Source organism: Nematolebias whitei, chromosome 11 (assembly GCF_014905685.2).
Source record: "Nematolebias whitei isolate Nwh7 chromosome 11, NemWhi1, whole genome shotgun sequence".
Taxonomy (NCBI): Eukaryota; Metazoa; Chordata; class Actinopteri; order Cyprinodontiformes; family Rivulidae; genus Nematolebias; species Nematolebias whitei.
In genome coordinates this window covers 27,923,148-27,948,597 of record NC_056508.1, presented here as the reverse complement: position 1 = coordinate 27,948,597, position 25,450 = coordinate 27,923,148, and the positions used below count along the sequence as shown (strand labels likewise).

At 39.0% G+C, this 25,450-nt stretch overlaps 1 protein-coding gene across 1 annotated transcript in view; it reads right to left on the bottom strand.

Moving 5' to 3' along the window:
• Positions 1 to 25,450, bottom strand: part of LOC119417586 (cyclin-dependent kinase 17) — a 49,770-nt gene that overhangs the window by 2,980 nt on the left and 21,340 nt on the right. Inside the window, exons 4-16 of the mRNA XM_037684827.1 lie at positions 20,397 to 20,530; positions 16,119 to 16,244; positions 9,378 to 9,434; positions 9,166 to 9,280; positions 8,884 to 8,978; positions 8,745 to 8,807; positions 8,543 to 8,666; positions 7,524 to 7,644; positions 6,628 to 6,725; positions 4,186 to 4,291; positions 3,975 to 4,017; positions 3,802 to 3,892; positions 3,636 to 3,713 (exon numbers count right to left, since the gene is read on the bottom strand). Coding sequence (XP_037540755.1) covers positions 3,636 to 3,713; positions 3,802 to 3,892; positions 3,975 to 4,017; positions 4,186 to 4,291; positions 6,628 to 6,725; positions 7,524 to 7,644; positions 8,543 to 8,666; positions 8,745 to 8,807; positions 8,884 to 8,978; positions 9,166 to 9,280; positions 9,378 to 9,434; positions 16,119 to 16,244; positions 20,397 to 20,530 — 1,251 coding nt within the window. The remainder of the gene's footprint in view (positions 1 to 3,635; positions 3,714 to 3,801; positions 3,893 to 3,974; positions 4,018 to 4,185; positions 4,292 to 6,627; positions 6,726 to 7,523; positions 7,645 to 8,542; positions 8,667 to 8,744; positions 8,808 to 8,883; positions 8,979 to 9,165; positions 9,281 to 9,377; positions 9,435 to 16,118; positions 16,245 to 20,396; positions 20,531 to 25,450) is intronic.

The following is a 25,450-nucleotide window of genomic DNA, read 5'->3' as shown; positions in this document are numbered from 1 at the left end:
CCCCCCCCCCCATGTAAACAAATGAGACATTGGCACTAACAGATTTTTTTTTTTTTTAATACACCCCTAATAATTTATTTCTCAAGTGCTGACTCTTGTTGATTCACGCAACTCTTTCCTTTCTGATGTATGTTCAAATATCTGTTTTCCTAATAGCTGGAATTAGTTGTTTCATGCTTTAAAGAAAGCTCATGTGACACCACAGTTGTGTGCAAGGGAATAAGTGAGACATAAAGCTCCACCTTGCTTGTGCAGATGCTGTTTGCAAAAATGTAATGAGGCAGCTTCCACAACATACTTCCTGCTGGATTCAATTCTGTGGTAAACCATGGGACACCTGGTCTATGCATTTATTATGTTTGTGTTCCAGCCTCAGTGTGAACAGATACCCAGGCCATCTAGTGTTTTGTTCACTATAATCACAGCAAAGGAAACAAACATTCAGTAGTTATTTGACTTATACAAGGTGTGTATTACTGCTGCTCATACTTACCAATGATTTCAACACACAGCAGTAAAACAGTAACACACTCATTCCCATGCTCCGTCAGAAAAAGCAACACTCTACACAAAACTCTCACTTACAGACTCATGAAAACACTACGTCTCTCGCTGGAGAAACCTAAACAGGACTGCATTAAAAAAATATAGTTATGACTCCCTGATTTCTAATCACAATCTTTAGCATTCATGATAATAGTTGACCTGCTGAATGTCCTACAAATAATACGTGGTAAAACCTGAAATGGGGCTACTGGGTTTGGACTACAACAGGATAAAGAAGAAAAGGACGTCTTAGCAGAAAATACAGATGAAAAATAAAGCAGTTAGGATCAAAACAAACTGAAGTTTATGAATAATGTGCATTTTCAGTTCTGAGAATGATGGGAGAATGTGACTTAGTGAAATTTTAAAAACTGTGAATGGTACAATGAAAGTAGGAATGCAACAAAGACAAGATCCTGACAGAAGAGGAAAGACCAGCCTCATGGTAAAAAGACAGACGAAGTGAAAGAGACAGTATTTACCAGAACGGAGGGACGCACTCAGCCAGTGGAAGTGGAGGACAGATTGTGACTCTGGGCCCTGGGATTGGCTGCTTCTCTCTGGAAGTACTGCGAGGGTGCGGAGCCTAGCTTATGGGCCATCGCTTTTTAGGGTTATAGGGAAAGAGGGGGGGGGGGAGGAGGTTGGCAACGTCGAGGTGTTACGGAGGAGTTGAAGGCAGGTGCACAAGGGAGGTTAGAGAAAGGATTAAGAAAAAGATGAATAGAGCAGAAGAGCATGGACACCACAGAGAAGACACCGTTCATTTGAATGAGACAGAAGGACAACAGAGACGAGCAGCACGGAGCAGACCGACACCAAAAAAACAGAAATGATGAAGAAATCTGAAGCAAACGTAACGACTGAAACAGATGTGCAACGTTTACATGCTTAAAGGCTGAAACTCACAGCTGTACTTCAGTTAGATTTCAGAAACCTTTTACATTCTCCTGCAGCTAAACTCATCTTTTTTACAAAGTTATAAGTTACTGATAAAATTAAACATTTTACATGCTTGTATTTGATTTACAGAAAATGTTAAATAGTTGGAAAAGGTCCAATTTAGTTGCTTCTGTTAGCTGACTAACCAAAGGAGGATTTGCTAACTGGAAAAAGGACAAAGTTCATGTAGCCCACCCTCTCCCCCATGTTGAACCACTTTGACCCGGATGGCCTCAAACTAGTTTGAGAGTTTGAGCAGGCGGCGGGGGAGAGGGCAGACTACAGGAACCACCTGAGCACCAGCAAAATGGTTGAGCCACTACGAGAAGGTGCTATTTATAAGACTGAGTTTGTTGTGGCTCCTCAGACTGAAGAAGTCTTCTGGATGAAAGATGAAACATGTCAACAACAAGAACTCATCCAGAGGATCTGACTTGACTGTTAGATTTCTGTATATTGTTCCCTTTTAAACACAAACTGAGGACATGTGCAATAAGTTTTAATACTGACAGAAAGAATCAGCTGTACTTTACGATGTCAAATTCAAATCCTGATTTTAAAAAAAAACCCTTTGTTTAAGTTTATAAAATCACCCATAAGTGCTTCTGGAATACTACTCTGTGTTTGGGCTTGAATTGGAAGGATTTCTGTGGGAAACGCTTGTTAAAACAGTTAAATCAAATGGCAACATAAAGCTGGCTCTAAAAGGCAGTCAGTTCCTGCAGATTTCTAAAATCAAATATTAACGTTTACAGCAAATATAACAATGTTACAGTCTGGTTAAAAAGGGAAGCATAGCCAAAAATATTGGAAACGAGTTTAGTTGAGAGCAAATTTAGTCTAAAAGCATATGACTGCATGGATTTGTGTCAATACGCTCATTTTGGGAAAATTGAAAAATAATTATGAAAGGTAACACAACTCACTCTATTAAGACGTGTGTTTAGAAGTCATGGCTATTTATCTGATGCTAAACTAAATCATACAAGTATGGGGTGTTCTATGAAATATTAGGGGATCATTAAAGTTAAAACCAAACTTATATCTCAATAACTATTGGTAATACAAGTATTTGTTATTAAGCGGTAATAAAAACACATTTAGTGACAGTTGCTCTTAAATACAGTCATTTCCAAAGACTTGGTTAGTAGGAGAGACCATATCTGCTCCAGTTTTAACTTTGCTCCATTACAAAGCCCTCAACAACCTAGCTCCATCTTATATTACAGATATAATTGTTCCATATTTTCCTAACAGAGCACTTCGTTCTCAGACTGCAGGTTTACTTGCGGTTCCTAGAGTTTCTAAAAGCAGAATGGGAGGAAGATCTTTCAGTTATCAGGCTCCTCTCTTGTGGAACCAACTTCCAGTTTCTGTCCATGAGGCTGACACATTGTCCAGTTTTAAAACTGAGATTAAGACTTTCCTTTTTGATAAATCCTATAGTTAGGGTTGGCTTGTTATGTTGCTATAGGCTTAAACTACTGGAGGACAAATTGTCCACATTTCCTAAAATGAATAGTTAAAATTGAATAGTTTTCATTTTATATTATTTCTATCTTAACATGCGATTCTCGACCTGCCATTGTGTATCTGTTCCTCCTTCCTGTTCCTCTCAAACCCAGCCAATCGAAGCAGATGATCGCTTGTCCTGAGCCTGGTTCTGCTAAAGGTTTCTTCCTCATGAGGGAGTTTTCCTTTCCACTGTTGCCTTCATGTTTGCTCAAGATGAGAGTTCTGCGATGAAAACAGTCTGCTCCTCGGATAAATAATGTTAACTTATTTATATATATATATATCTGAATGTTTCTGTTCAGTGCCCGGAGACGATTTCTGTTGTGACTTGGCACTATAGTTTATAAATAAACTGAACTGAATTGTTATTATTGCCTGGCAATGACAGAATGTTTTGTAATACTGATATTTAGAGTTAACACGTGATGGAAACCTGAACTTTATGAAAGAAGGAAACATTTTGTGACACGAGCGCACAGTGATGAGACAAACATGAAGACAACAATTAAACAGAAAAGAGAGAGAAGACAAGAAACAAGGTCTAAACTACCAGTCTATTCTCTGTCCTACTTATGTCGAGGGTTTCTAAATGTCTATGTGTTCGCCTTCCTTTTAAATTATGGAGGACTTACTGGACTCGGGGTGGATTGAGGATCTCTTTCCTGGGTCTCTCTGGAGTTGAATGCCTTTTACAGAGAAGATTGAAGCAGCTAATATAAAAACAAAAGAAACAGAGGGCTGATGAGACCGGTTGTGCTAAAAGGTGAATATTTAAGTTATATTTAAGTATGCACTCACTGTCAGGCAGTGTTTGAACCTGCTCCCCTAGGCTCCTGAAATATGCGTGTCTGAGAGCATCCTCAGCCAATACTCGCTTCTTTGCTTCAAACTAAAAGGCACATAAAGACAGTGATGGGACATATTTATCCAGTTTATAAGGAATCCACATCTTAGACAGTAACATACTTTACCTGTAAGAGCAATAAGAGCAAGTTATGACCATCGCTGTCTATCCTGTGATTGAAAAAAGATGGATGAAAAACAGGTGAGCGGAGGGCGTCCTCATGCTGTACAGAGCAAATATTAATGTTCATGCTATTTTAAAACAAGGGAAAGTAATTCCTGGTCATTATCCTTCACGTCTTAAACAACAGTCACGCACACTGCCATGGCTTTGTGTACCTGGGTGCGTGGGTGACGAATGGCTCTGCATGGTAACGAGGGAAATTGTAAGTCTTAAATTCTTCGTTGGTTGTGATACCGGGCCAGGTTTCTTCTGTAGGAGTGCCTGGTGACAGTGAACACATGAGAGACTAATTAATGTATTTTATTTTAATATTTTATTTCAACAGGCTGCCAACCTTCTTGCCACTAAATAACATTTTTGTTTGACACACCTGGGCACTCATATTGCTGCCCAACACATCCCTCTTGGGGGCAGGTTTTTGAGACACAGAGTGAATGCCACAGGTATTCATGACATACTGCTCGCTCATGGTTCCAATGTTGCTTCTAAATACCCATAATCCCACTCTGTGGCTATGTGACCAGAAGTCACCCTTGAATGAACAACGAGGTACCGTACTCTCATTGAGTCACGAGAACACACCCCCAAGATAGGTGTGCATTTATCAGATTTCCTGTTCAAAAATCTGCTGGCTCCTTAGATAAAGAACGTTATTAATTGAGTTTTTATGTATGTTTATGTTTCTATGCAGTGACCTGAGATGACTTCTGTTGTGACTAGGCCTGTCACTATAAACAATAAATCAATTTATCACACGATAAATTTAATTTATCGACATTTTCATTTATCGGCTTCATCGTTTCTTCGTGTTTCTCTCTTTCTGAAGACACCGGATGACAAAAGGATCAACTCCGGTGCTCTTCACTGACCCCTCCCTTTCTCTCTTCTCTTTATAATATGTTGTAACCATCCTTAAATGCAGCTAAGCTGAGAAGCTAGGCTAACAGGCCGACCTCGGGGGAAAAAAAATCTCCTTCTTGTCGAAGCTCCAAAATTCACGGTTGAAACCCGTGCCTTTGTGTAAAAAGTTGTTTTTCTTTGCAAAAAGAAGCTGAGAACTTGTTTACTGATTTTTTTATTAAAAGCTTTGTGTGAAAAATGCTATGCTAAAGAGCTCAAACCACACTGAGCATCTGCCATTTTGAGAACTGAAAAAAGGAAAGAGACAGCCCATGCCATGTCAAGGGGCCTCCCTCCCATTTCTCTTAAAGAGACACGCTGCTTGCTCCTTTACTATCCATCCTTCTATTCAAACACTTATACTGCCATCTGGTGGTCAAAAAAGGTATTACATGCAAAACAAATTAAACACTTTTAGGGATGAAGATGTTCACATCCTGGACAGAGAGTAACGATGGTTTGAGAGAGGAGTAAAGGAGGCCATCTTTGTGAAAATAAACCATCCATCATGAAACGGGTGGAGGCCTCCGTGTTCAACTGTCCCCCTCTTACAATGCTGTGATTGCTAGTATCACTCAGCCCCCTGTGAATAGTAAACAGCCATCAGTGTGCCAATGATCCATTGTTAGGCTGATGGTCCTTCTTGAGCATGTGATCAGCTGGTTTTGGTTGTCAGCAGCAAACTGGCTGATCCACTCTGAGAAGGCGCTATTTAAGAGACTGAGCTGAATACAGCACCTCAGACTGAGGAAGTCTTTCGGATGAAAGACGAAACGTTTCTACTTTTTTGTTTGTTTGTTCTGTTTTTTGAATGTCCAGAGAACCAGACTTAACTTTTTTAGATTTGTCTCCCGGGATTATTGAGCATGCATCAGGAAATTAACCAACATTTCTTCTTAAATTTGACATTGAAATTTGACAATAATTATTAAACAATATTATCGTTAATCACTATAATTTCAGAGACAATTAATTGCCCAGCAAAATTTGTTATTGTGACAGGCCTAGTTGTGACCTTGCATTATATAAATAAAATAAAAATCAATTGAACTGAAATACTGGTCAAGTAAAAAGAAGAAGAAAAAAACAACCTGAAATGGTGAGGGGAGGCAGGACTGTGACAGCGACTACAGCAAGGGTGTGTTTCCATAAACATTTTTTTTTTTTAAAATAGGTTTTAAAAATCTTACTGTTTACAGTAAATATCACAGTGAGAGAGAACAAGAGGGGGTGTTCCCCTTCTCCCTGTGAGTCATGACTCGGGTGCCAGTAAAAAAAAAAAGGTTTGTAAGCTCAATCATCCAGGTAGATAAATATAAAACATCTGGACAACTTTCTTTTTTGGGAGAACCATGAGTCAGCGAGCGTGTCATCATGAAGACCTGTGCCGATCACGCAGTCTTGTGTGCGTATGTGTTGAAAGCAAACTAAAGTCTATAAAACGCCATCTGGTGGTTGATTCTTGTACTGCAACAAGAGCTGCACATTCTATCAGGAGCTGTGTACAGTTACTTATATTAAACTGTGGACACCTGCGGCTTATACACCAGCACATCTTAGTTATGTACAAAATTGTGTTTCATTTTCAATCTAGTATGCATGGTTTACAGTCAGGTGTGTTCTATAGACCGGCAATTACGGTAATAACAGGCAGAAATATGAATGCTGGAAGGTTTCAGTGTTTATTGATGCCTCACCGAGGATGCGAAAAATGAGGTGAAGTTCATCCTCTACAGTGGAGCCAGGAAAGAGAGGTCTACCAGTGATCATTTCATAAAAGATGCAGCCAACACCCCTGGATGAACAACAGAAAATACAAGTACAGATAAGATCACAACGTGAGCTGAAACTGGTAAATTGTCAATGGTAGATCAGCAATGCAGTGTTAGGTGAGCAGAAACTGAACCGTAAACTCATAATATTACCAAAACTGGTGTCAAGAACCCAATATGAGCTACTTAGAGGGTTGAGATGATCTCAGGAACCACTTTAAACTCAAAAATTATATTGCTTATTTTCATCATCATTGCGTTTTATGTACATGAATGTTCAGTGCCCTGAGATGACTTCTGTTGCAACTTGACGCTAAATACAGTAAATAACTGAATTGAATTGTTACACAAAATAAAATCTGTGCTTATGTTTGTGTTGCTATTCTGTCTTTGTTTACCAAAGTTTATTAGCTACAGTACGTTTGCATAAAATGGGTCAAAGTACACCTTGATTTTGTTCAGTATGCAATGATCCTTGCACAAATACAGACCAAAAAAAAGCACAGTTTAACAAAGTTGTGCAATGTTTACATGGTCAACTAACTGATCAATAGTTGCAAGCTCAATGACTTCTTCAAATTAACTGCAAACAGCTTAAAACTATGACTTTTGTTTAATGCAAACAGGTAAACAACCCTTTGCACTTCACTGTTTTGTGTCCACAAGCAAAAAGTAAGTTAGCCATCAATAAAGACGATGTTTATTCTTTTAATCTTTGCATCTCGGTTATCAGGTGCAGTTTAGTTGAGTTCAAAACCTTACAATGTGGAAGTAGTTGACAGAGATGCACAGAAAAACTGAATCAAAGAGCGACTTCTCACCACATATCAATGGGTGTGGAGTACTCAGTTGAGCCCAGCAGCACATCTGGAGGTCGGTACCACAGGGTCACCACTTCATTTGAGTAGGTCTTCGTAGGAACAGACTTGGCTCGAGCTAAACCTGAAATAATACGCCACGAGAAACGCAAAGGTTTTTTTTTTATATTGCCTTTTTTTGGATGATATGGGGAAAAACAAGTTAATGTAATAAAATGCTCCATTTTAGTTTTATTTGCCTTTATATAATTACTAGAAGACATATTTTATACACTTGAAACCTGAATATTTTATCGATAACAAGAGTTAAAACACCATTTTCTTTCTTGACAAGTAAGATTTGATCCCTCAAACACAAAATCATCATCCTTTACCACAAGAGGGCAGTATAGGGTGGGAAACTAGCCATTTTATATAAGGCCTAATGCTACATCATGAAGGTCATATTTGTTTGTAAGACTTGGTAAGTTGAGAACAGATAACCAGCCCATCTCTGGGTTAGTTTTGGGTTGGTAGTTACTTCAACTTAACATACCCCATTGGGTCTGAAGAGCAACAGAACCTGAAGGAGTCACTTCAAGTTTTCAGACTCTTTGTTCCCTTTTCAAGAACATCATTATTTCTAAATTCTCATCATCATTTTGTAACATCCAGGAACGTGTCAAAACAAAACAAAAAAACATTTAACTGATTGTTAAATGCTGAGAAAGAAAGGTTGCGGTACAAGAAACTATCGCTCTAAAATGAAGGTCAGTTGCACATATGATCATATGTTCTCATGTAGAAGAACATTTTACCACTAGTTTTTACTACAAGGACATGAGCCAGTTTGGTTCTGCTTTAAAACATTTTTTGCAAATATAGTGCAATCATTAAAGTAGAGCAAAAAGAACAAATGCCCTTCAATCTAAAATCAGCATTTTAACTCTTTGACACTTCAATTTAAAAGCATGTGATAAGTACGTTTAAACGCAACATACGATACTGAGATTGTGCTTCCAGTGAGTTGAAGAGTAATTTACCAAAATCTGCCAGTTTGAGCTCTCCTTTCTCATTGATGAGCAAGTTCTGGGGTTTTAGGTCTCTGTGGAGAACCTTCCTTCTGTGGCAGTAGGCTAGCCCTCTTAAAAGTTGGAATAGGAAAATCTGAAGAGGCAAAAGAAATAGTGTCTCAGTGGTGCAGCAAACCCAAATTCTCTGTAATCAGCAGATGTTTGACTTTACCTTGACATTGTGAACACTCATGATGCTCCCACAGTCATCCATATATTGCTTGAGGTCTTTTTCCTGAGGGAAAAGTGTAGAAATATACATTACACACTTTGTTGATTCTAACACACCTTAAGATTAATGAGGTACGTACCAGGTACTCAAACACAAGAGTCAGGCACTTGTCTGTGTGGATGATGTCATGGAGAGTGACGATGTTTGCATGTTTCAAGTCTTTTAGTAGAGACACTTAGAGGGACAGACATCAGACACGATCAGTCAAATAAAAATTACATTTAGGTAGTGACACAGCTCAAAGATCATCCAGAAAACTAACAGGCTCATTAACATATACATCTCTTCACATACTGTACGCATCATCGTGACTTTTACCTCCAAATCCTTTGATTTGAACGTGTAAATGGGAGTGGGGTACCTTCTCGGATGGCCGTGCAGGGAGCGCCCTCCTCATGCTCCAGGCGTATCTCTTTCAGAGCCACTAAATTGTCTGTTAACTTGCTTCGGCCTTTAAACACTGTGGCGTATGTACCCTGAAAACAAAATCCGAAAGCATTTGTAAAAAGAAATAATAATAATTACAAAAAATGGAGTATTGATGGATTCAATTTTTCTTATCGTCGACCTCACCTCGCCTAGTTTGTCCAGTTTGATGTAAGTCTCAAGTTTCCCAAAGCCTATTTCAGACTACAAGGGGACAAAAAAACAGATCAAGTTAGCAGTGTTTAACTGAGCCAGTTTAGATTTGTTTCCAGTGCAACCTGTTTGTAGGTAAAGCAAGGAAACTCCATCAGGTTTATGCACATGATGCATTGAGCCCAGTCATCCATGTTGTGGACGTCCAAAACAAAGTCCTGCTATTTCTGACGAGTTGTCTTCGGCTGTAGGAGGCAGAGTCACCAAGAAATGCGTGTCCCTCGTGCATGTCAAGTTACCGTATTTTCCATCGTACATGTCGCACTGCCCTATAAGTCGCATTAGTCCATATTTGTCTAATAAAATGGAAAAATCCATAAATATGCCGCGTCTATTATGCGTCACCGCTGACAACCCGGAAATGTGGGCCGGTGTTGTGCCAAATATCGATGGGCTGCCAAATGGCAGCCGTGGGAGCGTGCACGGAAGGACTTTAACAAAAATTTAACACAATTAACACTTAAAAACAATAATTTGCTTGCTCAAAATTATAGCAAAGGTGGTCTCAGTCTAATGTTTGCTTAATAAATGCACTTTGATGGTCAAATTAGCTGCATTTCGCCCGGGCGGTGCAGCTGGTTTAATTTGCTCCAAGCAGCTAGCAGAACAAAGGTGGGGGAACTAAGGCAAGCTGATTGTGTCATAAATAGCTGGTGAAGATTCTCAGTCATCCAGGACATGGTAAATTCAAAAAAGTTCAAGGAAACAAAGTATAACAAAGTATAAAGTATAATAAATAAAGTTCAGTTGTTTTTGTCTTGAACTTTTTTGAATTTGTCAATATAGCCACATTTACCTATTGCATGATACAACAGCATGCCTTATTACTACTACTACTCTGCTGCCATCAAGTGGTTGAAAACGGTACTGATTTTTTTTGTTTGTTTAGTTTTTTGTTTTTTTTTTCAGTCAGAATGAATGAAAACGGTCATATCTCAGCCAAAAATTGGTTTATAAATATGGGAGGAAATCCATAAATACATCGCTTTGGCCTATAAGGCACATGGCATGTAAATTATGCAAAAAAACTGACTTATGGGCCAAAAAATATGGTACATGATGTTTTGTTTCTGTCATTTTTCACAGGAAGTCAGAGTAAAACAGCAACAACCAAACACAGTAAAACAGGCAACACGTCTTCAAACATTTCTAGACCTATCCATGGGGTATACCTCACATCTGTGTGCAGTGCAAATTCTTAATTATTCCCGACTTCAGTTAATCCACAACAGGTTTAGTTGTATTATGTATGTCACCCCTGGGTTTCAAGGCCATGAATTATAAATGGATGTAGCAGCATCAAGCTGTGGCAGCCACAGGCCTGTCAGGGTGTTTTCCTCTGTCACTTCCTCCCTCCGAACTTGTTGTCTCCATCAAAGATGGTTTAACAACGTCTGAAGCGTCAACGTTCTGCATCTTGAGCTCATCTGTCCAATCGCACGAGAGCTGCTCAGAGCATGTATTTATGTTCATGAGGAGGGGGAGGGCGGTCACTGACCAACTTAACTGATGAAGCATGTGATCTCTTTAAAGCGATGCCTTAAGACCCAACATCAGAGCAAGTTTAGACTCAAAGACTAACACAGCGTAAGGGAGTGTGTTGATGGATTTACAGTACAAACAGCAGCTTTATCGGCTAGCTGCAACACAGATGCATCCTGGGAACTTCCTGCTGGAACATCATGATAGTTCTGATAAAATATAAATGTAACATGAAACCGACAGTGGTGTTATAAAATAGTGTCCAAATGAACTACTATAAAGCTTTAAGATCCGTCAGGTTCAGTCTTTTATAACTTTGGTCTTGAGCCGTCAGTTCGGTCAGAATTTAACTATTTTGTTCAAACTGAGGTCACCCTTCAAGCTGACCTTAAACTAGTCAAGCCCTACATTTATGTCCCTACAACACTGTTAAATAAACATAAATGTCCTTCGGTTTTTAAACTCCACATTTACAGAAAAACAAGCACCCCATGCAGCTGCTCCCATCTCAGGGTCAGTGACAGTGGCTGTCAGGAAGCATTGCTGAGCTCTGCTGCTCTCTCGGACAAGAGCTGGTCTCTCGAGCACCACACACCCCGACACTGACTCAGAATAACATACATTACTGCCACCTCTCCTCACACCAGCCGCACTCTACTGATAAAAAGCCTTTATGCTTCTTGTAGCGTCCCCAAAACAACAAAAAAGGCTCAGCTCTTTGCAGCCAGCCCACTTTCTGCAAATGGTGTGCTTCATTTTTATGTACACGCTCTTGAGTGTATGCGTGCACGGTCGCTTGCATACGCTTTTGAAGGCAACGGGTTCATTTCTTTCCCAACACTCCAGTAAGCTTACTCAGCAGAACTAGGTCAGACCAAGTTTTAGAGGCGAAATTAATGCAACGTGAAACAGAACAATTTGACTTTGTGTTCTATTTGAGTCTGCGCAGGGACTGAGGAGACAGCTGAATTGATGGGCCCCGAGCAGGAAGAATAAGAGCCCAAATGTCTGTAGCTGTGATGAAAATGCGTGCTGAGAAGAAGGTCCATTCCTTCAACATTTCATTTGCAATTATGGTTTTCTTCATGTGCAGGGTGTAGGACAGATTGAGACTGGGAGAGATGCAATGAGAGTGTTGAGTGGGAGACAGAAAATGACAGCCGTCTTAAAAAACGGAGGCCGGCAATGAGAGGAGGGAGTAAAGCAACAAGATCTTCATGCAGGTTGTTTGCTGGATAAGGTTGTGTCTAGTAATTAGCTCTAAATTATTTTAGGATTGAGCAGAGGTATTTTCAGTTTCTCTTTAGATTTTGGCAGCTGTTGTTTTATTTTCAATACTGTCTTTCACCATTTTCTGAGACTTTCTTACAAGCCAAGTTATTACTGACCTTTGAATCACTGGAGAACAGAAAAGTGATGTTTCTACTTAACAAATTAACAGAATTTCAAAACACTAAATTTAGCTCTTTAATCATGTCGTTACATCCACATAAAATACAAATTGACCCAAACTATTTGGAAAAAAATACATTTGACATATTTTATGTTTGGATGGTTAATTATTTTGTGTTTGGATTAAGTTTCTTGAACTTTATATTTGATAGTCAGTTTATTATATGCTTATTTTATTTTATTTATTTTTGTTACTACCTCTTTCAGCCTGACTGTATTTTTTTTTGTTTGTTTTTTCATGGGAATAGTTTCTCCTCAGATCCACAGTTTTCTCTGTCACACACCTGTCTGCCATTCATGATCACCCCAGCTGTTTCCATTAAGTAATCACCTTGCCCAGTACTTATACTCCTTTTAGTTAAAACCTTAGAATAAAGTACTGGTAAGTGGATCAACAAAAGGACGCCACATCAGTTAGGAACTGTCAGATCTGTCGTTTTGTTTTCTGTCAAAAGCGTATGCTACATAAAGCTTATAAAAATATTTTTTTGTCTTCAATTTGCCTCGTTTCTTCATTTAAGAGCTGAATATAATGGCAAGACATGTCTTTTTGTGTGTTTGTGTTATTAGAGTAAATTGCATAATATAACCAAGTGTTGCACTTTCAGATAAAATACAGTCTCATCTCTTAGCACCACGGAATACCGAATCTCACTGAACTGCTTTGAATTATTGATCATCAGTGGGGAAACAGCCATGACCGAAAACTGATACCTGCCAGTTTCACTTGCATTACACAGGAGGTGATTCAGTGATCGAAATACATGGCTTCAAATGCAAGCATCTGTTCTGTGACACCGGACACATGTCTATGATACGGTAACAAACAGAAACGACATGAACAGCTCAAAGACTATTACCGTAACACGCCTGAGAACATTTTAATGCTCAGAATATAACAGTCGAATACAGAACAAGTAAAAAATATGTCTCAAAGCTAATGGATATGTAAACATTATATGGTGAAGACAAAAACTACTTTGTCTTTATTGCAAAAATATTTTCCATTTAAATAAATAATCCAATTGCAATCTAGCTTGTCCTACACATTACACAGTCAGCAACACGCCTGGGATAAATATTAATGTCCTGATACTCAGACTTCTACATAGACTGGTTTGAACTCTTTCTTGGGGTGTTTCTTTGTTTAGTAAGCTGTGCACTTTTGAAAACAGTGACATCGTTTTCATTAATCCCTTCTTATTCTCCGCTTTTCCTCTTTCTGTATCTTTTTCCGTCTTCTTTGCTCACCAACTCCCCTTCAAGGTGTCCTGGAGTGAAATCCTATTCAGAGGAGAGGCTACAGCAGATGAGTCTGACACTGCTGCTGAATTATTGATTGATCTATTACATCACATACATTCAAGAACCCAAGATACACAGTTGCACATAGGTCCAGTCACCCCTAAAACCCAAGTCAACACAGATCATTTTATCCTGAAAACTACTCCTCCCTCTCTGCTTCAGTCTACCACCTTCAGCCGGATACTTTCACCTTTTATCAAAGAGAAAAAGCAAATTTAAAGATATGATCCTTTCATAGCTATGAGACTCCTGCAGAAAAGCAGCATTGCTCAATTACTTCAAGCTAGAGAGATCTAGAGGTAGAGGGACCTTTTCCAAGATTACAGCAAATATGGTTGACGGAGGGCAAATCCTCTAAATTCTAGAGGCTTTCAGTAATCTTGTTAAAAGGACAAATTCAGTTTGCCTTAGTGAGACAGACTGAATCTGATTTAAAACAGAGCAAGATGATGTAAGTGAAACAAAGAGTAGTGCACTGAGCATGAGCAAGGAAGACCTGAAAAACCCACCGGTGATAAAAGCCAAACGTAAAAGAAATAATTAAATTAAATTAAAAGCAAAAATAGACTAAATGTCATAAATACTAAAGCAGTAAAAAGGTATACAGCATAAAAACATGTAGCATATTAATGATGAATCTTCTGTTCGCCCCATCACCCTCTGATTACATCTCGCAGTCAACCCCTCCCCTCTCCTGCAGCACTCCCTGTATACCCATAATGCTCTTGTCCTGGATGCATAATACAGAATAGATCATTCGTCCCCCTGCTGGGGCTTTCATACGTTCTTTGGCAAAACTCTGCCTGAAACTAGCCTATGTCTTTGTATTATCTGTGTGTGATGGTGTTGGATGCTGATATAATGGCCTCAGGCAACCGTTTCAGGCACGAACAATGCCCCCCCCACCCCCCACCAAGGTTTATCTCAGTTTTGTTTCCAAACAATGCAGCCACAAATAAAGAAGCACACGCCCAGCTGAACTGATAAAAAGTACACATGAATATAATTCAAGGATTCAAGGTTCTTTATAGTCATTCACATCACATGTGGTACATGAGATGGAACGAGTTTGTGTAAACAGGGTCCCAGTTACATCCAACAATAGCAAAAATATAAAGTGTAACAAGAAGCAGTAAATACGGATCTAAGATGTAAACCAAGATATACGCTAAACGAACACTCAACAGTACGCTAAAAGATCTAAGCTGTAACGCCAGTCACTAATAGTGTAAAAGCAATGCACTGAACAACAGCAGCACGATTCTCGTAGGTTCTGTTATAATTTACACGCTTAATGCGAGCACTAACAAACTAAACTAACATAAACTAGGATTTATTCAAAGCTTGGAACAAAAATACAGAAGCAATACGCCAAAAGTGAAAAAAAAAAAATCAATCTACAGCAGCATGGTCCAATTGGTGGTTGCATATGTTGTGCATATGAACCAAAGCAGCTACAGTAATTACCTAACGCCAAACACTTTCATAACAAGTATCACTTCAGAAAATACTACACCACCAATTGCAATAGATATTATAAACCAGTAGTGCTAGCTAAACCCCTAACTATGGTTGAATGGGTGATTAAAATGAGATTTTGAGATAACGTTGAGTTGTTGTTGAAGAGAACAGCAGCAGCACGTTCACTGTGGTCAGAGCTCTTCTTTTACTCCACAACAACTAAATAAAAATAAAGCCAACTATAATCAAACATCTCACTGTTGTGAACAACCTATATAGACTCCAATGGTGCTGCTTCGTTGGCCACTGGGTTAATGGGTTAACCATTGCCAACTTGTTTCTACAGTGGAAGTAAAAATGTTCTTCACTGCAATTTCTGTTTCAAGTACAGTAGTTTCCATTTGGAGGCAAGATTGTAAACTGCTTATAATTTTGGGCTATTTGTAGTTATTGGCTTTACATTACAATTTGACTTGTGATGATTAACTTATCATTTACCATTTAAGTAGTTGATACCAAAATTTCTGATACCACAAGTACCACTAAAGGGTTGGGGTGTGAGATAAAATATACTTTAGATGCATGATATTGCAGGCTCAAAAGATTCAGAATCTTTTTTCAAACATCACATTTTCGTATAACTTGTGAATAATTATATACTGTAATTATAATAATTATAATTTGTGAATAACTTAACTGTGATTTTAAAAAAGGTACTAATCACAATGGCTTTTCTAAGGTGTCTCCAGTGAGAATCTATACTAAGCATTGGTCAGCAGCCTGTGATTACTAGTTTTTTGTTTGGTTTTTTTACATTATTGTGTAATTTTTATTGAGCATAAACATATTTAACTCTGTTTATTTATGTAAAATAAGCTACAGGGATCCGGAGTCCTTTGCCACAGTTCGGGCACCATGGGCCTAGCACACTTGTGCACTGATCTAAGTGTACACACAACCACTCTGAGTACTGACCAGTGATGCACGTCGAAGCCGGCGGCTCATGGGTTTGTCAAAGGGCGGGCTGTTCATGGCAAACTTCTCCAAGTAACCTTCCGGTAGTCTGATGTCAGCTGGGAGAGACAAACGCTTGTTGATGTCCTGAGAAAAAAAAAAAAGAGGACAAAGGATTTATAAATTTTAAACAGCATCATCATCACACAAGACACGAAGCAGAAAACCCAGAACAATTCTTTTGTGGAAAAAATGTAAAGTAGTTTAACATCACACAGAAGATTTGTATCTAGTTAGCTAGTTAACTTAGCTGTCACTGACTCTGTGCTATCCACCTCTGTAACTGGGGGATTGGGTTCAGCAACTACACCGGACGTTAGGAAGCTGCAGGCAACAGAGTGAACTGTTGAGGGAATCATCAGTCTTTACTGATCCCCACCAGGGTTTGCATCATGCCTTACCATAAAACAAGCAACAAAAATCACCTCAGAGCCTCACAACCCGGACATAGACCTTTCGAGCTGTTACCTTCAGATAAGCCCCCAAAAAAGTGAAAGCCTAAAAGATCAAAACCAGTGTTTACCCACAATGCTTATGAACCAAATGTCTGCCCTTTAAGTTCAAGCAAATGCAAATAAAGCAATATTTTTAGTTAACAGAGCTGTGTTAAGTTTAGCTGTAGTTAACTTTATTTTACTAAACACCCATAGATACAATTAATGTAACTTTTGCTCTAAGGTGAACACATTTTTAGACATTGTTAGAAGCAAACATTCTGTCACTTTTGAGATGTTTATAACAAGTTCCAACATGCAACAAATGGAATATCTCATGTCGCACAGTGAATGAGCTCCTTTATATTGTTCCCATAACACAAGTTCATACGGCTGCAAGATGCCGATCACACTTCATTTTCATGGCAGCTGAGGTCAGATGGCCCCTGTGAGTATTTCATATATGCATGTAAAATATAATGCTAATGTATTTTACTTTACCTGAGCTCACAAGGAAACATGCAGCATCCCAGATAAAGCACAATCTTTAGTACAGCTACACCAGACATCTAGAATACTTTGACACAGTGAAAATGTAAAGCAATGTCGTCAAATTAGCACACGTTCAAAATTAAAAGTAACTCGGATTACATGAGCTACTGCTGGCTGATGTTTACATATTTTAAGTATCTGCATAAGAATAGAGACCAAAAACCCTTTTATATAAACACACATATACATCTCATTGATAATGTAAGTGCCTCCAGATGTCCATACTGTTATAGAAGGGGTAAGGATGGTCACAAGTTCAAACACACACACACACACACTCACTCCCTCATGTTCACTGCTAGAGCTTAAAAAAAGACCCACACACACAAACACACACATGTGCCTCTATACTCACAATGCAGAGCAGCTCTAGTAGCTCCCTCATTGTCCTCCTTAAACGTTGTTTTTCAGTTCCCTCACACACATGCGCTCTCAACATTGTATGTCCCTGACCTGATACATGACTGCACACGCAGCCAGGGAGAGAGAAAAGAGGGATGGCACAGTGGTAGAGAGTCCTCCGCGAGCTCAAAAAGAGGAGGAGGAAAACCGAGGAGGGGGAGGAGGGGGGGGTGGAAGCAGGAGGAAAGTAGAATAGGCAGATTCCTGAGGGGGGAAAAGCCAGATGGGGGGAAGGGGTGATCAGATGGGGGTGATGGTGATGGAGAGAAAACATTGCTTTCATCTCGTTTCCTACCATCGCTTTGCCCTTCAGCTCTACACCATCCTTTTCCCCTCTTTCTTTGCAGCCTTATTCCTCTGCCCGTCTCTATACCACAGCAGGAATTATTCCCACATTCATAATTATTCTGTCACCCCAGCATGTTTCCCTCCACACTGCCCCTCCGTCCCCTTCTCTTTCTCTCCACAAGATAAACATGGTCCAAATTAGTCCTTTCCACTGCTCACAGCAGTCAAGACGCTGCGTGTCCAGAAGCATTTCCAGTAATACTGCTGTGCTCATCACTTTGCAACGCCTTCAAAAAAAATGCACAGTCTGACCGAGACTTGATCAAACATTCGAGTTTGTGTTACACAGAAAACTCAATATTAAATGTGCTAGATAAATGTCAGCTACAAACTAAACCTCCTTCGTGATTTTATTTTTTCTTCCACTGTTCAATGCAATTAAGTCACCTTTTTGAGCAGACTTGAGTTTAAACATTTAATATGTATGAATTTTGACAAGACACTGCTCAAAAATCTTAACATCAATCTATTATTTCTCTTCAAAACAAAGGTTTCAGACATATTAGGTTTATACCTGACAGCAGTGTTTTAACTGAGAAGCTGTACGCCAGTTAGCAAAATGTAAATTTGTGTTAAGAGAACATTTACATGAACTTAAATGCTACCAACAACAAATGGAGGAATTGCCATTTAGGTGTTTGTTGGTGAAAACAGCAGAGTTTTCATAGGATGGTCTTAGGGGTGTGGAGGAAGGACAGAAAAACCTCAAATGTAAGGCTTGGGACAGCTCTCTCTCTTCTTTTGAAAAGTAGTTTAACTTTCCTTTTTATTTACCTTTTGGTTGGATAAGGGAGGCAATGTTTTAGTGATAGAACTAAATCTACTTGGTTAGGTTTAGGCACAAAAACTTCTTGGTTGTTAGGGATGCACAATATTATCGGCATGATATCGATAAATAGTGTTAAAGTTAAATATTAGACATCGGCCATTCCATCAAAACAACTCACCAATATAAAAGACACTGTTTGTGTATGACAACCCAGTGACAAGGATGTCTGCAGTGCTAGCACAACACGATGACGTCATGCGCGCCTACCTGATCTGATCACGGCGGAGAGGAAGAAGTCAAAATGTCGGCGGTGTGGAAGTTTTATTTGGTGAGGATGTCAGATTCTGTAGATTTTTGGACTACTCTGAGCCTCACTACATCGTCCCCCGTCAGAGACAGTTTTCTGATGTAGCCTTACCCGAGTTACAAGCTAGCTGTCATTTCCGACATTGAGAAGCTAATAGCTGATAGCACTTGGGTGAGTTTTACCACAGACATTTGGACGTCAAGTGTTAGCCCCGTTAGCATGATTAGGCTTACGGCACAATGTCCTTCATGCACAAGAGGGCACAAGATCTCACACTGCAGCTAGAAACCCGAAACGAGCCTCCACATGTGAGACAGCACTGCAGGTGACTAATGCTAATAAATAATATTCAACACTTTTAATGTAATATAAGTTAAAGTGCTATGCATATCATATGGCTGTTACTGAATATGTCACCAGCTCTTATAGCTGTTGCACATTTTTTGTAGCAAATAAGCCTAAATAAGAGGAATATGTTCTGACAAAGGAAAGTGTATAAAATATCTGTATCGGTTATCGGCCAAAAATCCAATATTGTGCATCCCTAGTAACCATGCATCGTTTCCGCACTGCAATGTCATGATTATAGCTGATGCCTATGGCTCTACATGGCTGTGGCTGAGTGATTCCACCAGCAGTCACATACTGAAGTGTCCCTGGGCAAGACACTGAACACTTCACTGCCACTGATGTGTGTCCCATCAGTGTATGAATGTGATCTAAAGCGCTGATTAGTTTTTGTAGAGATATAGTAGAGTGCTGTTTGAACGGGTAAATGAGGGCACAGGTTGCAGCACTGAGTGTCTTGATAAGATAGAAAGGTGCTATACAACTACAGTCCATTACACTGTAAATTGCTGCAATGAGACTATATAGATTAGCAGTATTTTTTCCATGTTAGTGGGACACTACAAACTACTAATTTATCAACAACAGAAAAAAAATATAGCCTGGAATCTGATCCACTTTATAGCTCTCTTCATTATTGGGGGCCCGAGATGGTGTAGAGGGGCCGAGATGGTGTAGAGGCAGGGCAGCCGGCTTGGGACCCGAAAGTCCCAGGTTCGATCCCCAGTCACTGCACATCACGTGGCGTCTCTGGGCAGCACGTCTCATCCCCAAAATGTCCCCCGGGCGCTTTCAATAGCTGCCCACTGCACCACCTGGTGGTGGATGGGTTAAATGCAGAGACTAATTTCGCCATTGTATGGAAACATACAGTGCTGACATTGTGATGACATTATTATTATTATTATTATTATAAATGTATTTTATAGTACATGTTACTGGAGAGAAGGTTTTCCCACAGCCTTTTGGCATCACTGTCAGATTTAATAAATTAGGTTTTCATTAAGGTTTTCTTTGGGACATATTCCTGAGAACCTCGTGTAAAAACATGTGTGAAAATTTGCTTCAGTTTCCAGTACCTCGTTAGATATGCGTCGATGGTGGTTGTTCCTCATGCGGACCCTTACTGGACTCTGGACCTCATCAGAAGACGTACCAGAAGCTTGATCGCTTTCCCCGTCTGAACCCATTTTCACATTTTCATGGACAATACCTATAACACAAACACACAAACTGCTATTACACACTTTGAGAAAGTAGTATGGTAATTAAGATAACTAATTTAGGTTCATTTTAATTTGTGTCGTGTTCAATTTTCTGTTAAAACAGTTTTCCGATATCATTTGGAAAAGAGGCGCTCAAGAGACACGTTTTTCTGTCTCCGATGTCGTTTACTCTCTAAGAGAACAAGAGTAAGGGCTCTATTTCTCAAATGATGGATTATGTCACCAGTAATGGAAGGGGTGTTAACCAAGTGTGTATAAAATGCCACTGGTAAGACGAGGATGTCAGAGATCAATATACCACATGCAACGAGAGCTTCCTCATCTCTTCCCATCATCCCCCTACACCTCCATCCGTCCCAGAATCCATCTGATTAATGAGTCACGGTACGACTGACAGGACTGCCTATAGTGTGTTTGTGTTTGAGTAAATGTGGGGGAAGGGTGAAATTGTTAATCTCCAGTCTTTCAGTTCACTATCAGTTCAGTCTGGGTCTTACACCCCGTACAGTCACCGTTTGAAGCTCTGTGTTTGAGTGCTCGTTTTGGTGTATGTGATCAAGAAATTTTCCTCAAAAAAGGCTCAGAGGCTGAATTTACACCATTAACTCTACTGTTTACATTTACAACAACTTCCTTGTTGCAGAAAACTGTCAGGTAGCAAAGATTAGGAGGTCAAGTAGAAGAAGTTTATTGAAGGAAGAAGTGATTAGGCAGAAAGAAAAACAACTTCCTTCAGTGATTCCGGCAACTCTAATATAACTTAAGAGTCAGATAATTTGTTAGGGTGTGTTGTATGTCAGCTGCAAAAGAAAAAATGAACCTTTCTAGGTCATTTCTATGTATTTTTCATTTGTAAAAATGATAGTATTTGAGAAGACAGGACACATACTTTGTGTTAGTGTTTAGAAATTTAAAAAACTTAGCAAATATAGTATTCAAATGTCTTAAAAAGTATTAGAACACTGTAGGTGAAAATAAATTGTTTTGGTAAAGGTAATTATATTAATTCTCATTACCATATTTTTCGCCATACACGTTGCTCCGCCCTATAAGTCGCATCAGTCCATATTTGTCTAATAAAGTGGAAAAATCCATAAATGTCGCTTCCCCGTATACGTCGCATCTATTATGCGTCACTGCTGACACGTCCGTTTGTTACGCGTCACCACTGACAACCTGGAAATGTGGGCCGAACCCGGAAATGTGGGCTGGTGTTGTGCCAAAAATTGATGGGCTACCAAATGGCGGCCGCGGGAGCGTGCACGGTAAGACTTGAACAAGAATTTAACAAGATTAACTTAAAAACAATTATGTGCTTGCTCGAATTTATAGTAAGTGTGTGTCTCAGTCTAACGTTTGCTTAATAAATGCACTTTGACGGTCAAATCAGCTGCATTTCAAAACCCGATACGTGGAAGTAAACGCATGCACGCGAAGAGTCACTGTGCAAATTTAACAAGATAAACGCCTCAAAACAATTTGTTTGCTTGAAATTATATTAAATGGGTGTCTCAGTCTAACGTTTATTTAATAAATGCACTTTAATGGTCAAATCATCTGAATTTCAAAAAGTTTTGCTGCCTCTGTGGTCCCGGGAGCGTGCAGAGAGAGGAAAAAAGGAGGAAGAACGCGGCTAGTTTCTTCAAAATTTCACAAGAAAAGCACCTAAACAAGTATTTGTTTGCTCAAAATTATAGCAAGGTGTGTCTCAGTCTAACGTTTGCTTAATAAATCACTTTAATGGTCAAATTAGCTGCATTTCGCCGGGGCAGTGCAGCTGGTTTGACAGTCGGTCCAAGCTGCGAGTAGAACCAAGGTGGGGAGACAAAGGCAAGCCGATCGAGTTATTAAAAGCTGGTGAAGATTCTCAGCAGGACATGGTAAAGTCAAAAGAGTTCAAGACAAAACCAATAAAGTATAAAGTATAATAAATAAAGTCCAGTTGTTTTTGTCAAACTTTTTTGAATTTGTCATTATAGCAACATTTACCTATTGCATAATACAACGGCATGCCATTCTGCTACTACTACTCTGCTGCCATCAAGTGGCTGAAAGTGGTACTGCTTTATTTTTATTTCCCCCCCAAGTCAGAATGAATGAAAACGGTCATATCTCAGCCAAAATTTGGTTCATAAATATGGGAGAAAAAAAAACATATACGTGTTGCTTCGGCCTATAAGTCACAGGACATGTAAATTATGCAAAAAAGTGTGACTTATAAAAGCAGAAAATATGGTATATCTCTTTAAAAGGAGGGGGGGAAATGTAATTGTATTCATAAAGGCCCAGAAATGGCCACTATTAAATAAACAAGTGGTACACAGATGTGACCTTTCACTGAAGGGTTTGAATAGTGAATGTTTGTAGTTTACGAGACAAGTGTTTTTCTGGACTGGAATTGAACAGGGAATGCAAGTATGGGATACTTTGAACAAAGTCAAATAACAGATTTAATAATAAGGTAATAACACTACCAATGTAGATATTAAATCTGCCCCTCTGGTAAATTTAATGTAACCGAATGAAAGCAGAAACAAATGCTGCCTCCATTTCGGTCTTTGGACTGCTTGGGCAGCTTCTTCAGTGAATGTGCTGTTCCTGGAAATGTTGGAAGAATGACATTAACAAATACAACATGTCCCAGTACACAGGACTCCAGGAAGGAATATATTAAAGCCAAACACCCTCATAAAAAAAATCTTATTCATTCAGTCAAGATTTTACTGGACTTATACTTTTATCATTTTAAAGGATATCTTTATTTTGTTACTAATTTTATTCCATGATGATAAACATGCAACTGCTGGGCTATGTTAACAGTAAGTCATGTTTTATTTTAGTTCAAGTTTTTTACTGGTATTTTGGGATTTTTAATATAATTTTTCATTATTAACCATTATGCATTAGGGATGCCAGTATGCATAAGAAACTAAGTTGGGTCCATACAGTACAGAGAGAGAAAAAATTGCCAAATGATGGGGTTTTTATTTTTTACCTGGCACTAACTGTACTAGATACCAAGACAGAAAACTAGTCATCTAAGTGTCAAACTAAAAGTTTGATAAACCCCAGAACATTTTCTTTTACATTTTTACTAAAAAATAAATTAAAATAAAACAAAAAGAAGGGAGTGTTTGTTTTATCAGGGGTATTAAATAAAAATACAAATGATTTACTACTGTACTTTTTAAAGAGCCGATTACACAATACCAGTGCTTGCCATACAGGCACCTCTTGTCTGATGCAGCTGCCTGTGGAAGCGAAGAGCTCTTCCTCAAAGCTCTGCTGAATAAAACAGGCAGGTCTTAAAGCGTGTTATGTTAAATCAGCTCTGCTTTGTTTGATTTATAGTGTTTTAGCTGGTGTTGTCCTATACTTTACTTCTGTCAGAGCCGTTAACAAAATGCTGTTAAATAAAACCTGTCCGTTTCTGGATGGCAGCGGTGATCACCTGTGGCAGTATCTGTCCCAAACATCTGTTATGAACGGTCATGGTACAAACAGATTTACTGTTACACACCGGATAAACATATTACAGACACTAAGTATGCATGGTAGCACTGACTTTCCTGAAACCCTACCATTGACTCACGCTGAAATGAAACATTAAAAAAGTAGTTATATTTTTAAATTGCAACAGAGAGGTTTTTACTGAGTCCATCAATAAAGTTACCAGGACAATTTATTTCAGCCTTTATCTCTTTCAGCTCATCAAGCAATTAATTATTCCAAAGACAAATCTATTCATGATGCAAATACTACTTCTGGTGACTATGTTTACACACAATACTAAATTTGAGGCATAAAAAGCAAACTTAAGGAGGTAATAAAGGAAGCAGTTTTGTAAGTAAACTGAGTATATCATAAATTAACTCTCACAACCCAGATGGTGAAACATAAACCTAGCGTACCTGACACCAAAGTCGTTGAAAACTGATCCAGGATATCTACACCCCAACAGACGCACACGTTAACATGGTTGTGAAATTAGTATGCAGCAATCAAATTACACTGGACTTCTTCCTCAGTTTCTGAAAGACCCTGATCATGATGGTTTGGGTCAACAGTCAAGATATGGGTGGGTGAGACAAAAAAACAAAAAAAACATCACATAGCAGGAAATCTCCACAAATAACCCGAACAATCTCATAATCTGGTGGGACTTAACAATACAAAACAGATATTCGTCTATATAACTGCTCTGAACAGAGCCAGAGTCTCACCCAAACACTCTCCTCATCTCACAAAACGTACATTTCAAGTTCCCTGCAGGTTCTCTGTGTTCCACCTCCAGAAAAGACAAAGAGCAGACAGTAAATGTCACAAGTTGCTGCTGTGTCCCAGCATGAAGCCAGCCTGGCCTAGTTAGGTTTCAGTCCCTGCTAAAAGACTGAGTGGGATACTTTTAGGACAACGCTTACCTCACCCAGCTCTGCATGAACCCCAGTAAGAAGGAAATTCACTCCACTACTTTAAACATGCTGGAAAATCCAACAGAGAGGATTTTAAAAAGCTAACATCTAGACTTTGCTTCAGAGTTGTAGAAATATTGAGATTTTCTCTCATAACGCCTCAACTTGTAATGGTCTGACGGTGAAATTCAGAAGGTGGTTCAGTGATGCAATAGTACAAATATCTGCTACAGTTCTCCAATGTACTCAACTTATATGATAATGTCAGGCTTAAGCTCTGAACAGAGATCTATTGTTCTCCCTAAAAGCCAGAGTTTGCAAACATTGTGTTTGAAAGTTGTGTAAACCAACACACTGCAGTCATTCTGTAGATAATAAAGTTATTAAAGAATTAACAGGAAAATCATTACTTCTTTGAGGAGTTCATTTAGAGTGTACCATTTGTACCAGCACAGTACAGTAGTCTCTCGCTACTTCGCAGTTCGTTTTTCACGG